The sequence below is a fragment of the Schistocerca serialis genome, chromosome 8 (assembly GCF_023864345.2).
Source record: "Schistocerca serialis cubense isolate TAMUIC-IGC-003099 chromosome 8, iqSchSeri2.2, whole genome shotgun sequence".
Classification (NCBI taxonomy): Eukaryota; Metazoa; Arthropoda; class Insecta; order Orthoptera; family Acrididae; genus Schistocerca; species Schistocerca serialis.
Window position 1 is genome coordinate 226,091,898 of NC_064645.1, and position 14,628 is coordinate 226,106,525.

Genomic DNA, 14,628 nt, shown 5'->3' on the forward strand with positions numbered 1-14,628 from the left:
GGCCGTGCACCAAGGCATGTTTAGCCACAGGGTGATCCTCATTACCAACAAACACTGTCTGCCTGTGTCCATTCATGTGAATGGACAGTTTGTTGCTGGTCATTCCCACATAGAATGCGTCACAGTGTAGGCAGGTCAATTGGTAAATCACGTGGGTGCTTTCACACGTGGCTCTGCCTTTGATCGTGTACACCTTCCGGGTTACAGGACTGGAGTAGGTGGTGGTGGGAGGGTGCATGGGACAGGTTTTACACCGGGGGTGGTTACAAGGGTAGGAGCCAGAGGGTAGGGAAGGTGGTTTGGGAATTTCATAGGGATGAACTAAGAGGTTAGGTGGAAGGCGGAAAAACACTCTTGGTGGAGTGGGGAGGATTTCATGAAGGATGGATCTCATTTCAGGGCAGGATTTGAGGAAGTCGTATCCCTGCTGGAGAGCCACATTCAGAGTCTGACCCAGTCCCAGAAAGTATCCTGTCACAAGTGGAGCACTATTGTGGTTCTTCTGTGGGAGGTGCTGGGTTTGAGAGGATGAGGAAGTGGCTCTGGTTATTTGCTTCTGAACCAGGTCGGGAGGGTAGTTGCGGGATGCGAAAGCTGTTGTCAGGTTGTTGGTGTAAATGGTTCAGGGATTCCGGACTGGAGCAGATTCGTTTGCCACGATGACCTAGGCTGTAGGGAAGGGACCGTTTGATGCGGAATGGGTGGCAGCTGTCATAATGGAGGTACTGTTGGTTGTTGGTGGGTTTGATGTGGACGGACATGTGAAGCTGGCCATCGGACAGGTGGAGGTCAACATCTAGGAAAGTGGCATGGGATTTGGAGTAGGACGAGGTGAATCTGATGGAACCAAAGGAGTTGAGGTTGGAGAGGAAATTCTGGAGTTCTTCTTCACTGTGAGTCCATATCATGAAAATGTTATCAATAAATCTGTACCAAACTTTGGGTTGGCAGGCCTGGGTAACCAAGAAGGCTTCCTCTAAGCGACCCATGAATAGGTTGGCATACGAGGGGGCCATCCTGGTACCCATGGTTGTTCCCTTCAATTGTTGGTATGTCTGGCTTTCAAAAGAGAAGAAGTTGTGGGTCTGGATGAAGCTGGCTAAGGTAATGAGGAAAGAGGTTTCAGGTAGGATGGCAGGTGATCGGCGTGAAAGGAAGTGCTCCATCGCAGCGAGGCCCTGGACGTGCGGGATATTTGTGTATAAGGAAGTGGCATCAATGGTTACAAGGATGGTTTCCGGGGGGTAAGAGATTGGGTAAGGATTCCAGGCGTTCGAGAAAGTGGTTGGTGTCTTTGATGAAGGATGGGAGACTGCATGTAATGGGTTGAAGGTGTTGATCTACATAGGCAGAGATACGTTCTGTGGGGGCTTGGTAACCAGCTACAATGGGGCGGCCAGGATAATTGGGTTTGTGAATTTTAGGAAGAAGGTAGAAGGTAGGGGTGTCGGTGGGGTCAGGAGGTTGATGGAGTCAGGTGTAACGTTTTCTTTCTTACATGCTGTCTCCCATCCTTCATCAAAGACACCAACCACTTTCTTGAACGCGCGAGTGTATACCCGTCCTTTTTTCCCCCTAAGGTAAGTCTTTCTGCTCCCGGGATTGGAATGACTCCTTACCCTCTCCTTTAAAACCCACATCCTTTAGTCTTTCCCTCTCCTTCCCTCTTTCCTGACAAAGCAACCGTTTGTTGCAATAGCTAGAATTTTGTGTGTGTGTTTGTGTGTCTATCAACGTGTCAGCGCTTTCGTTTGGTGGGTCGCATCATCTTTGTTTTTAGATATATTTTTCCCACGTGGAATGTTTCCCTCTATTATATATATATCTCAATAAGAAAAACATTTTAACCTATAGCAAAATTCTTATTTTCCAAAAAGCCTTGTTTTTAAATCTCATAATTAGAGATGATAGGGGCATTATGACATTGGTGACGCTTACTCTAGAAAAGTATGCAATGGGATTTGCTGTGATTTGTCTTCCATCCATAAACAATATGAAAACATTGTTTCTGACAATGTCTGAAGGAAGAGAAGTTGGTGATAATATTTCATCTGACTGGATATGAAATTTATTCACAGCTGTGGAGTCTGACATTAGCTGTATCAGGTATGCAAATATTGTGCTTTGGTGACACATGAAAATTTGTGCCTGACCGGAGCTCGAACCCAGATTTCTTGCACGTAGCAACGGTCGTCTTAACCACTACAGCTATCCGAGCATGTGTCCCGAGCCGAGACTTCACATAAAATTGCAAGCAATGGGCTCATAGACAGTATGACATGCAAAAGTTTGTTTTGGTCCTGGAAGCGTGTTAGGAAAATTGAAGTGGTTAAGGCGAATGTATAAAATAAATTTTCGTGCCTGATCCAGCATATATCAGAAAGACTTTGCAACTGTGAATAAATTTAGTAAACTGAAAACTACTTTCAATGCAATGTAAATTTAATTTGTTACTGTCACTACTGTGATAAACCATATACGTAAGACAAACAAAAACATATCTGTGAATTTCACATGGATTGGTGTGCGCAATGGCTTCTCTGAGACGTTCAAAAACCTTTCTAATAAGTTACCCACATTTCATATGAAACAGTTTGTGGTGTAAAGTGCACCAAATTAAAAACACCTCTGACGTATTTTACTGAAAGCTCACTAAATTATGTTAAATTATGTATCTTCAAAGTGTTATAATGACTATGAATAATAAAGAAAAGATGGGCAATTTCTTATCAAGAATTGGCTGCAGCAGTGATTAATTTCTAAAATTTTAGCTGCCAGACCGCACCTCTTCAACCGTAAAACAAAGAAGTTGGAAGAAGTGGACTGCTAGTGCGCTGTTTGGCATATGCTGTCAAACTATTGGACCAAGTTTGTGAGAGTCTATGTTTATCTTTTAGTGTGGAGTCACAATCAACCTTTTTCTGCTTTGTAGGTGCTGAAACAGGTGACTTCAAAAGACAAACGTCATGACTGGTTGGTCAAATGTAAAAGGTTTTTTTTTTTCCCCAGTTCCCTAGGACCAAATAGAGAGCAAATCTCCAAGGTCGTGGAACATGTCAGTACATGAAATTACGACATACAAGTGATAACAGATAAAATAATGTTTTATGAACCCAAAAAAGAAGACAAGCCATAAGTTTGTGTAAATGCAATCAACAATACAACATAAGAATTGGCTTAATTTTTCAAGGAACACCTTGACAGAAGGTTGAGAAAACTCTTCCGTTACAATTTGAAAGTGCGTGGATTACATGTAAGATTTTTTAATTCTTTTGGTAGCTTACTGAAAATGGATGCAGCAGCATACTGCACACAGGAGGTGCAATCCAAATGCAAATTGGATTTGTGCCTAGTATTGTGCGTGCGTGTGTTTGAGAGAGAGAGAGAGAGAGAGAGAGAGAGAGAGAGAGGGGGGGGGGGGGGGCAATGTCAGAATACCCAGACTAATGAACAGGGGTCGACAAGAGGTTCGCGAATTTACACCACTTATTGCCCAAACTGCCCATTTCTGAGCCAAAAATATCCTTTCAAAATGGGAAGAGTTAACCCAAAATATAATACCATATGACATAAGCGAATGAAAATAGGCAATGTAGACTGCTTTTTATGTCGAACCATCTCTTACTTCAGATACTGTTCGAGTAGTAGAATTGGCAGCATTAAGGCTTTGAAGAAGATCCTGAACTTGGGCTTTCTACGACAGTTTACTATCTATCTGAACACCTAGAAATTTGAACTGTTCAATTTGACTAATCATATGCCTATTCTGTGAAATTAAAACATCAGGGTTTGTTGACTTGTGTGTTAAAAACTGTAAAAACTGAGTCTTACTGTGATTTAGCATTAGTTTATTTTCTACAAGCCACTATTTGAAACAGAGCCAGTGTTGCACACAACATCCTTTAGTAACAAGCCAGTGTCATTGAGAAACAGAAATATTTTAGTGTGACCTGTAATACTAGAGGACATATCATTTATACAAATAAGGAACAGGAGTGGCCCCAGTGCTGATCCCTGGGGCATCACCCATTTGACATGTTCTCATGGGCCTTAAATTTTAGAGGTACTACATAACATAATGTAGCTCTTGTGGATTGTGTAGCATGTATCAAGAAAGTGTGCTGGTGGAACACACTTTTACTTCATATAGCAATGAAATTTAAATGGCTGGACAGACTTTCATGGAACATAGCTAAGAACCATTCTGATTAAACCAGCTTAAAGAGAGAGAACCTGCATTAAAATCAAACCTTTCGTTTGGGTTTGGGAGACATGTTGGTGCAAACTGATATACAGACTGACATAGGGGTCAAATATATAACAGCGTCAGTTTTGCACAGGGAGTTGAAAATACTCCCGTGCTGGGAGTACCCCTCTACTGTATAAGTAATCCTAGATAAGTTGAGTGTCAACCTCTGTTTTAACAAGGGTGTGAGACAGGAAAAGAGCAAAAAGATCTTGACTGCCATGGGCAAAGGGATATGAGGGGAAGGGTATTGGCTAGAAAGGCTGCCAACTATTAAATACATATGCATCATCTGCGCAGCTGGTCAGCAGCTATGACATACATTATGACTCGGAAGAAACAAGATTTTGTGAAAGCATATTATATAGATGCTCATTTCGGACATTCCTTATGTTAAGTATTTCTCATTGCCACACGTGACGAGAGATATCACCATGCTGCTAGATCAGAGGTTTCTGGCAGTCATAAACAAGAAAGTCAACATGGAGGTTACTGTTATGTACGGAATGAAGCTCAATTAATTTTGTGTATACTGCTCTCTCTCTCTCTCTCTCTCTCTCTCTCTCTCTCTCTCTCTCTCTCTCTCTCTCTCTCACACACACACACACACACACACACACACACACACACACACAAGTGCCTCATGCCCATGCCTATCGTATCACATTGGTTACCTATTGTCACATACTAGTGCCATCTCAGTGGCAAATTATAGTTACATTGCAGTGTAATATGTATGTATTATTTTAAACATCTGGTGCCAAGTTGTCCCTGGGAGGTGCCAGAACCGTTTCAGCCAAACTTTAGCTTTGTGGTGCAGCTTTGCCTTGTTTACATAAAAGAATTTTTTGGAGAGGCGCAACAGATGACATCTCCCTTTTGTCTCTTACAGTCTGTCAAACCTGACAAGGTTCTGTGTGTATTTCCATAACAAGCAAAACAGTCCAAGAAAGAACCGTGATTGGCTTATTGGCAGCCCATTTTCTTAGGCTCTTTAGAAAATCAATCACAAAGTTATTTTAAATCTAAATGTAATACACTTAATACAGAAATGCAGTAATGTATGTACTAGGTGATAAATTTTGGCAGTTCATAAACAGCTCAAGTACCTCTCTGGAAACAGCCAACTTGTCATTCTCTCTGTGAACACCTCCAAGGATACTATCAAACCTCAGATATCTCAAGTGTGACCTGAATCAGTTTTCACTCATGATTCAATTCCATTGCTCTTTGAGCTATCCCATAACTTTGATAAACTCTTTCTAGAACGTTTCAGATATCCTCATAGACATTACAAACCAATGAAAGCTCTGACGTCCATAACATAAATTACTTTAGAATTCCTTCCCCTTGAAAAATTACCGTGAACTTCATTGACATAATTATTAGTACATGTTGCCATAAGCTGTACTATATTTTTCCTCTGTTTAGCTTGTCCATATTTGTAAAATGTAAACTTTCACAGCCGGAATTGTCACAGTTAATAAAACATCCCTGGCTGTCATGCTGTGGTCGAAGGGATATCACTTTAAAACGTGACGTTTCATCCCCATCTCCAGAGGACAATTTCAAGGGAGATCGTAGCTTTGTTGAATGTCCAATTCACACCCTGGCTTGCTACTGACTACAGCAAAATTCCGCTTCCACTAGCTTCCGCACCTTGGCATGACTTCACATGTTTTGAATACGCGAGAGCATCTGGACGTTGTCGACTGCCGTTGTCGACTGTTACTATCACCCCATGGTGGATGACTGATAAACATCTTCTTCAGCACTGGAATCCAAATTTCATTCAATTTCACACCCTCCTTCTTCCCATTGAAATTCCTGGAGTGTTTCACAGTCTCTATGGCCCCTCTGTATAGCCTCATTGTATCCATTTGTGGCTGCCACGGACAAAATCAATGTGGTGGTCTCCTGGCTGTAAAGCATGTTCCACAACCGCTGATCTGTCAGTCTCCCCTCTCCGGCAATTGTCCTTGTGTTCTTTGAGTAATTTTTTACGGTATTTTGTAGTAACCATATACATCTCCCCATAGCTACATGGAATCCTATAAATTCCAGCGGTTGGTGAGCATCCTTGGCGGATTTTAATAGATCTTGTATCTTCCACGTGGGTCTGTAAATTACTGTGATGTTCCGCTTCCTCAAGATTTTTCCAATGCAGTCAGTCAGGTCCTTAATGAATGGCAGGAAAAGTTTTCATTTCACCAGCACTTGAGCATCACTAAGATTTCTACATGGTGGTCTTAACGCCCTTTTCACCTCAGTGAACAAATAACTATTAACTAGCAATGCGGTGGTGAGATGTTTCAATTCTGCATCAAGCAGCTCTGATTCACAGATTTTCCTTGCTCTATCCACCAACGTTTTTATGATGCCTCACTTTTGTTGTGAGTGATGGTTTGAATCCCGGTGTAGGTAGCGGTCTGCGTGCATGAGTTTTTGGTAAACTGTGTGGCTCAAGCTACCATCTTCTTTCTTGAAAACTAGTACATCAAGAAAATTTAATCTTCCATCTGTCTCCTCCTCCTCCTCGATAAACTAAATCTTTGGATTGATCCTGTTCAAATGCTTGTGAAAATGATCCAGTTCCTCCCTGCCGTGCCACCACTAGACAGATGTCAGCCAAGCAAGAGAACCAAATATTCAGTTTCTTGTTCTCAGCTCCCAATGCCTGCTCCTCGAATTTTTCCATAAAGAAATTGCTATAACTGGGTTTAAGGAGCTCCCCATAGCAACACCATCCGTCTGTTCATAGAACTCTTCATTCTGTTTGAAATATGTGGTTGTGAGGCAATATTTAAACAGTTCTGCAACATCAGGAGGGAAAATCCGATTCAGCTGTTGCAACACTTCATTAAGAGGAACCATAGCGAACAGCGACACCACATCAAAATTAACTAATTTGTCCTCCGGCTGTACCACTATGCCATTTAATTTACTGATAAAATGTGCTGAATTCTTGATATACTAATCCAATTGGCCCACATACAGTTGTAATAATTTGTAATAAAGTTGTCAAGAACTTGGAAATCGAATAGGTGGATGAACCAACAGTATTCACTGTAGGCCTTAGAGGAACATTTCTTTGTACACCTTCGGCAATTCATAAGGTCTTGGTACTAGTGCAACTGAATTGAACAGACTTTCCTGAATGCACGGGCCGACAGAGGACTTCCTTATCAACTGCGTACCACTTCTTAATCTTCGTCAGTGAGGTCTTTACTTAGTTTCCTTTATGTTTGCGGATCTAATAAGTAGTTGTTAGTCTTACTATAATAGTCAGTCACATTTGTTGCATTTCCCTTGTCAGTGGGGAGAATGCGTTCAGGCATTTTAAGGCATTCCTCTCATCCACAGTTAAATTACTTTTTGGGGGCTTTGTGCGAGAGAATACTCTTACAGCTTCTATATGGATTTCTTCAGCCGTAACTTTGTCCACACTATGAATGCCTGCTTCTGCACTGGTTGTTATATCTTCCACGGGCACAACTCATGGGCTGATGTCAAAATTTCCACCTTTGGCAAGCTCAAATCTCTTGTTGTCAGATAACTTGCAACCTAATAAGAGCATTCATCATTTAGATGCTTCCCGTGCCATTATCAATTTATCCGGACGTTTGTTACCTGACGACATAGTGATGCTCAAGCACCGTTGAAATCAAAAGTTTTCCTGTCACTCATTAAGGACGTGACTGAGTGCATAGGAAAAATCTTGAGAAAGCGGAACATTGCTGTAATTTACAAACCCACATAGAAGATAAAAGATCGCATAAAAATGGCCAAGAATGCTCGCCAACCACTGGGAAAAGCTGGAATTTATAGGATTCCTCATAGTTGTGGGAAGGTGTATATAGATACTACAAAAAGAACTGTCAAAATATGCCTCAAAGAGCACAAGGGGAATTGCCGAAGAGGAGAAATTGACAAACCAGCTGTTTCGGAACATGCTTTACAGGCAGGAGACCACCACATTAATTTTGACCATACTCAAGTAGTGGCAGGCACAGATGGATACCACGAAAGACTGTACAGAGAGGCCGTATAGATAGTGGGCCAGGGTGTGAATCAGACATTCAACAAAGCTATGATCCCCTTTGAAAATGTGCTCTGCAGGTGGGGACAGAAGTCAGGTTTTAGAGTGAAATCCCTTTGACCATGGTGTAATAGCCCAGAATATTTTTTTAATTATTCCATCTTTTCTTAAAAGAAACACAACCTCTTGAATTACTTCTTCCTATGATTCATATTCATCATTTTCTGGCTCTTCTTCTTCTGATCCTGAATCATGACCACTTCCATGTACACAATCATGGTTCTCTGTTTGTCAATATCACTGTCAGGATCACCACCACTCAACTCGTGGAACCATTCCAGCCATACATCAGGAGCTCTGTTATACTCTGCCCTGTGGTTTTTAGACTTTTATCCCACATAGTAAAAGTTTGGATAATATTTACTTTTGTATGTGAGCATTCTGGATAAAAAGAAATAGTTTCAATATACTTAAAATTACACACATGAAATTTTGATTGAATCTAGGAAAATGGTGAAGTAACATTCAGTTTGTTTCAGATAGTAGCAGTAGTGCTCGCGCAGATGACCAGCATCCTCCAAGCAATAATAATGTTTCATAAACTGTGCAGCACTGCTTAATTGAAAGACAGTGATGGATCAAGCTAACAGATGAGTGTCATCTGCGCAAGCAATGGAGAGTTACTTAGGATATAATAAATAGAGTCTTCCACTCGTTTTGCTATATAAGATTGTGTATGTATGCTTAACAGGATTCGAGAAACTGAGAGATAGGGACCTACCTGGGGAATTTGATTACCACTGCCACCATTCATCGTCCTCTGTTGTTTGTATAAAGTCAGTTATGAATGAGATCGAAGCTGCAGAGATTTGTGCCAAGGATGCTGGTTGCCGAGCAGTTGTGATCGGACACGAGTACACGTGGACAGGTACGAAAAGAACACAGTTCATTCATTGAAAATGCCTCTTCATGAAATTATCACCAAATTGTTTTTTTTTTTTTTTTTATCTGTGGAATATTGTGCTTCACTAATAATTTAATTGTTAAAGGCTGAAAGTAGTTGAGAAACAAAAGTGAATTTGCTTAAGTGAAAAAAAAAATGCCTTCTTACTAATGCTGTAATTCATATTAGCAACAAACATAACATCTTAATTGTTGCAGTAAAAGGTATCTATCTTATCTCATAAGTATTTTCTGCTCTAGTGTGCGCTAACTTTGTTACACACACACACACACACACACAGAGACTGATGACTGCAGCCTCTGGCAGCTGAAGCCACACTGCAAGCCAGCAGCAGAGCTTGATGGGTATGGCAACTGGGAGAGGGTAAGGAGGAGGCTGGGGAGCACGTAAGGACAATGTGGAGAGAGGGTAGGGCAGCTAGATGCAGTTGGGAGAAGAGAAGTAAAAAGACTGGATGCGTTGCTGGAATAGGGCTGTGTAGTGCTGGAATGGGAATAGGGAAGGGGATGGATGGGTGAGAAAAATGATTAACAAAGGTTGAGGCTTGGTGGGTTATGGGAATGTAGGATATACTGCAGAGAGAGTTCCCACCTGTGCAGTTCAGAAAAGCTGATGTTGGTGGGAAGGATCCATATGGCATAGGCTGTGAAGCAGTCATTTACACGAAGGATGTCGTTTTGGGCAGCGTACTAAGCAAAGGGTGGTCCATTTGTTGCTTGGCCACAGTTTGTTGGCGGTCATGCCCACATAGAATTCGGCACGGTGGTTGCAACTTAGCTTGTAGATTACATGACTGGTTTCACAGATAGTCCTCCCTGTGATGGAGTAGGTAATGTTTGTGACTGGAGTAATTGGTGGTGGTGGTGGTGGTGGTGGTGGTGGTGGTGGGGATGTATGGGACAGGACATTTCTCATTTTAGAGCAAGACAAGAGGCAGTCAGAAGCCTGGTGAAGAATGTAATGCAGTTCCTCCAGTCCTGGGTGGTACTGTGGGAGATAGGAAAGCTAAGGCATGGGAGATTTGTTTCTGTACAAGGTTTGGAGGATAATTATGGTATGCGAAAGCCTCAGTGAGACTCAGTATATTTCAAGAAGGACCACTCATTTGCATGTACATCTACGCGGTTACTCTGCAGTTCACACTTAAGTGCCTGGCAGAGGGTTCATCGAACCATTTTCATACTACTTCTCTACCATTCCACTCTCAAATGGCGCGTGGGAAAAAGGAACACCTAAATCTTTCTGTTTGAGCTCTGATTTCTCTTATTTTATTATGACGATCATTTCTTGCTATGTAGGTGGGTGTCAACAAAATATTTTCGCATTCGGAAGAGAAAGTTGGTGATTGAAATTTCGTAAATAGATCTTGCTGCAAAGAAAACCACCTTTGCTTCAGTAACTGCCACACCAACTCGCATATCATATCAGTGACAATCTCACCCCTATTGCATGATAACACGAAACTAGCTGCCTTTCCTTGCACTCTTTCGATGTCCTTTGTCAATCCTACCTGGTAAGGATCCCATACCACGCAGCAATATTCCAGCAGAGGATGGACAACTGTAATGTAGGCTGTCTCTTCAGTGGATATGTCACATCTTCTAAGTGTTTCGCCAACAAAGTGCAGTCTTTGTTCCGCCTTCTCCACAATATTATCTATGTGGTCTTTCCAATTTACGTTGCTTGTAATTGTAATTCCTAGGTATTTAGTCGAATTGACAGCCCTTAGATGTGTGCGATTTATCATATACCCTAAATTTATCGGATTTCTTTTAGTACCCATGTAGATGACCTCGCACTTTCCTTTGTTTGGTGCCAGTTGCCGCTTTTTGTACCATATAGAAATTCTCTCGAGATCATTTTGTAATTGGAATTGATCATCTGATGATTCTACTAGAAGGTAAATTACAGCGTCATTTGCAAACAATCTAAGGAGGCTGCTCAGATTATCATGTAGATCATGTATGTAAATCAGGAACAGCAAAGCGCCTATGACACTACCTTGTGGAACGTTGGATATCACTTCTGTTCTACTCGATGATTTACTGTCTGTCACTATGAACTGTGACCTCTCTGAGAGGAAATCATGAATCCAGTCACGCAACTGAGATGATACTCCACACGCATGCAATTTGATTAATAGTCACTTGTGCGGAATGGTATCAAAAGCCTTCTGGAAATCTAAGAATATGGAATCGATCTGAGATCCCTTGTCGACAGCACTCATTACTTCATGGGAATAAAGAGAATGATATTTTCTGAATCCGTGTTGGTTGTGTATCAATAAGTCATTTTCTTCAAGGTGATCCATAATGTTGGAGTACAGTACAAGCTTAAAAATCCTACTGCAAATTGAGGTCAGTGATATGGGTCTGTAATTCAGTGGGTTACTCCTATTTCCTTTCTTGAATATAGGTGTGACCTGTGCTACTTTCCAGTCTTTAGGAATAGACCTTTCGTCAAGTGAGCGGTTGTATATGATTGCTAAGAAAGGTGCTATTGTGTCTGCATACTCTGAAAGGAACCTGATTGTATACCATCTGAACTGTGAGTCTTGCCTTTCTTAAGTGATTTGAGTTGTTTTGCAACACCTAAGGTATCTACTTCTATGTCATACATGCTGACTGCTGTTCTTGTTTCGAATTCTGGAATATTTACTTCTTCTTTCGTGAAGGAGTTACGGAAAACTGTATTTAGTAACTCCGCTTTAGTGGCACGATCAACACTGCAGATGGAACGACCACAGGTGGCTAGACTGTGTGGAAGGGACTTCTAGTATGGAATGAGTGGCATCTGTTGGAGTGGAGGTATTGCATTTGGTTAGTAGCTTTGATATGGACAGGGGTACTGATGTAGCCATCTTTGAGGTGGAGATCAACATCTAGGTAGGTAGTTTGTTGGGTTGAGTAGGACCAGGTGAAGCAAATTGGGGAGAAGCTGTTGAGGTTCTGGAGGAATGTGGAGAGGGTTCCCTTACCCTCAATCCAGATCGCAAAATATATACAGGGTGGTCTATTGATCATGACCGGGCCAAATATCTCACGAAATAAGCGTCAAACGAAAAAACTACAAAGAACGAAACTTGTCCAGCTTGAAGGGGGAAACCAGATGGTGCTATGGTTGGCCTGTTAGATGGCGCTGCCATAGGTCAAACGGATATCAACTGCGTTTTTTTAAATAGGAACCCCCATTTTTATTACGTATTCGCATAGTGCATAAAGAAATATGAATGTTTTAGTTGGACCACTTTTTTCGCTTTGTGATAGATCGCTCTGTAATAGTCGCAAACATATGGCTCACAATTTAGATGAACAGTTGGTAATAGGTTGTATGTTTCAACATTTTATTTTGGTTGTTCCAGTGTGATACATGTACCTTTGTGAACTTATCATCTCTGAGAACGCATGCTGTTACAGCGTGATTACCTGTAAATACCACGTTAATGCAATAAATGCTCAAAATGATGTCCGTCAACCTCAATGCATTTGGCAATACATGTAACGACATTCCTCTCAACAGTGAGTAGTTCGCCTTCCATATAATGTTCGCACATGCATTGACAATGCGCTGACGCATGTTGTCAGGCGTTGTCGGTGGAACACGATAGCAAATATCCTTCAACTTTCCCCACAGAAACAAACCCGGGGACTTCAGATCCGGTGAACATGCGGGCCATGGTATGGTGCTTCGCCAACCAATCAACCTGTAATGAAATACGCTATTCAATACCGCTTCAACTGCATGCGAGCTATGTGCCGGACATCCATCATGTTGGAAGTACATTTCCATTCTGTCATGCAGTGAAACATCTTCTAGTAACATCGGTAGAACATTACGTAGAAAATCAGCATACATTGCATCATTTAGATTGTGATCGATAAAATGGGGGCCAATTATCCTTCCTCCCATAATGCCGCACCATACATTAACCCGCCAATGTCACTGATGTTCCACTTGTCGTAGCCATCGTGGATTTTCCGTTGCCCAATAGTGCATATTATGCCAGTTTACGTTACCACTGTTGGTGAATGATGCTTCGTCGCTAAATAGAATGCGTTCAAAAAATTTGTCATTGTCCCATAATTTCTCTTGTGCCCAGTGGCAGAACTGTAAACGACGTTCAAAGTCGTCGCCATGCAATTCCTGGTGCATAGAAATATGGTACGGGTGCAATCGATGTTTATGTAGCATTCTCAACACCAACGTTTTTGAGATTCCCGATTCTCGCACAATTTGTCTGCTACTGATGTGTGGATTAGCCGCGACAGTAGCTAAAACACCTACTTGGGCATCATCATTTGTTGCAGGTCGTGGTTCGTTTCACATGTGGCTGAACACTTCCTGTTTCCTTAAATAACGTAACTATCCGGCGAACGATCCCGACACTTGGATGATGTCATCCAGGATACTGAACAGCTTACATAGCAGACGCCCATTGGGCATTTTGATCACAATAGCCATACATCAAAACGACATCGACCTTTTCCGCAATTGATAAATGGTCCATTTTAACACGGGTAATGTATCATGAAGCAAATACCGTCCACACTGGCGGAATGTTACGTGATACCATGTACTTATACATGTGACTATTACAGCGCCATCTATCACAAAGCGAAAAAAGTGGTCCAACTAAAACATTCATATTTCTTTACGTACAACACGAATATGTAATAAAAAATAGGGGTTCCTATTTAGAAAAAGGGAGTTGATATCTGTTTGACCTATTGCAGCGCCATCTAGCGGGCCAACCATAGCGCCATCTGGTATCCCCCTTCAAGCTAGACGAGTTTCGTTCTTTGTAGTTTTTTTTTCATTTGATGCTTATTTCGTGAGACATTTGGCCCGGTCACTCTCAATGGATCACCCTGTGTGTATGCTGTGACTTACCAAATGAGAAAGCGCTGGTAGATGGACACAGCGCTGGTTGATTGACACAATAAAAAACACACAAATTTAAAGCTTTCACAACCCAAGGTTGCTTCATCAGGAAAGAGGGAAGGAGAGGGAAAGACAAAAGGATGTGGGTTTTAAGGGAGAGGGTAAGGAGTCATTCCAATTCCGTGAGCGGATTGGTAAGTCACAGCATCTTTGTTTTTTGATATATTTTTCCCACGTGGAATGTTTCTTTCTATTATATTCATATCATTAATTTGAACCCAACAATTACGTTTGTTATTGTCACTGTTGCATTTCGGGATCTTTTCTGTCATCTTACTTTCTCTTTTTGTGTGTGCAAGTAGTTTCACTTTGTATTCACCTTCTCTTTTTACCGTAATCTACCATACAATTTATCCTGCCTATATATACTCAATAATACGTAACTTACTTCCAAACCATAACCAAAAAATTTTTTACCGCTTTCAACACTACCGCTGC

General features: G+C 41.5%; 1 protein-coding gene across 2 annotated transcripts in view; it reads left to right on the forward strand.

Annotated features, from left to right (window-relative positions):
- The window catches only part of LOC126416450 (extracellular tyrosine-protein kinase PKDCC-like), a 43,281-nt gene that overhangs the window by 8,787 nt on the left and 19,866 nt on the right, over nucleotides 1-14,628 (forward strand). Inside the window, exon 5 of one of the 2 annotated variants that reach the window (XM_050084176.1) lies at nucleotides 9,037-9,213. The exons of the other annotated variant lie outside the window; for it this stretch is intronic. Coding sequence (XP_049940133.1) covers nucleotides 9,037-9,213 — 177 coding nt within the window. The remainder of the gene's footprint in view (nucleotides 1-9,036; nucleotides 9,214-14,628) is intronic. 2 annotated transcript variants of the gene reach the window in all.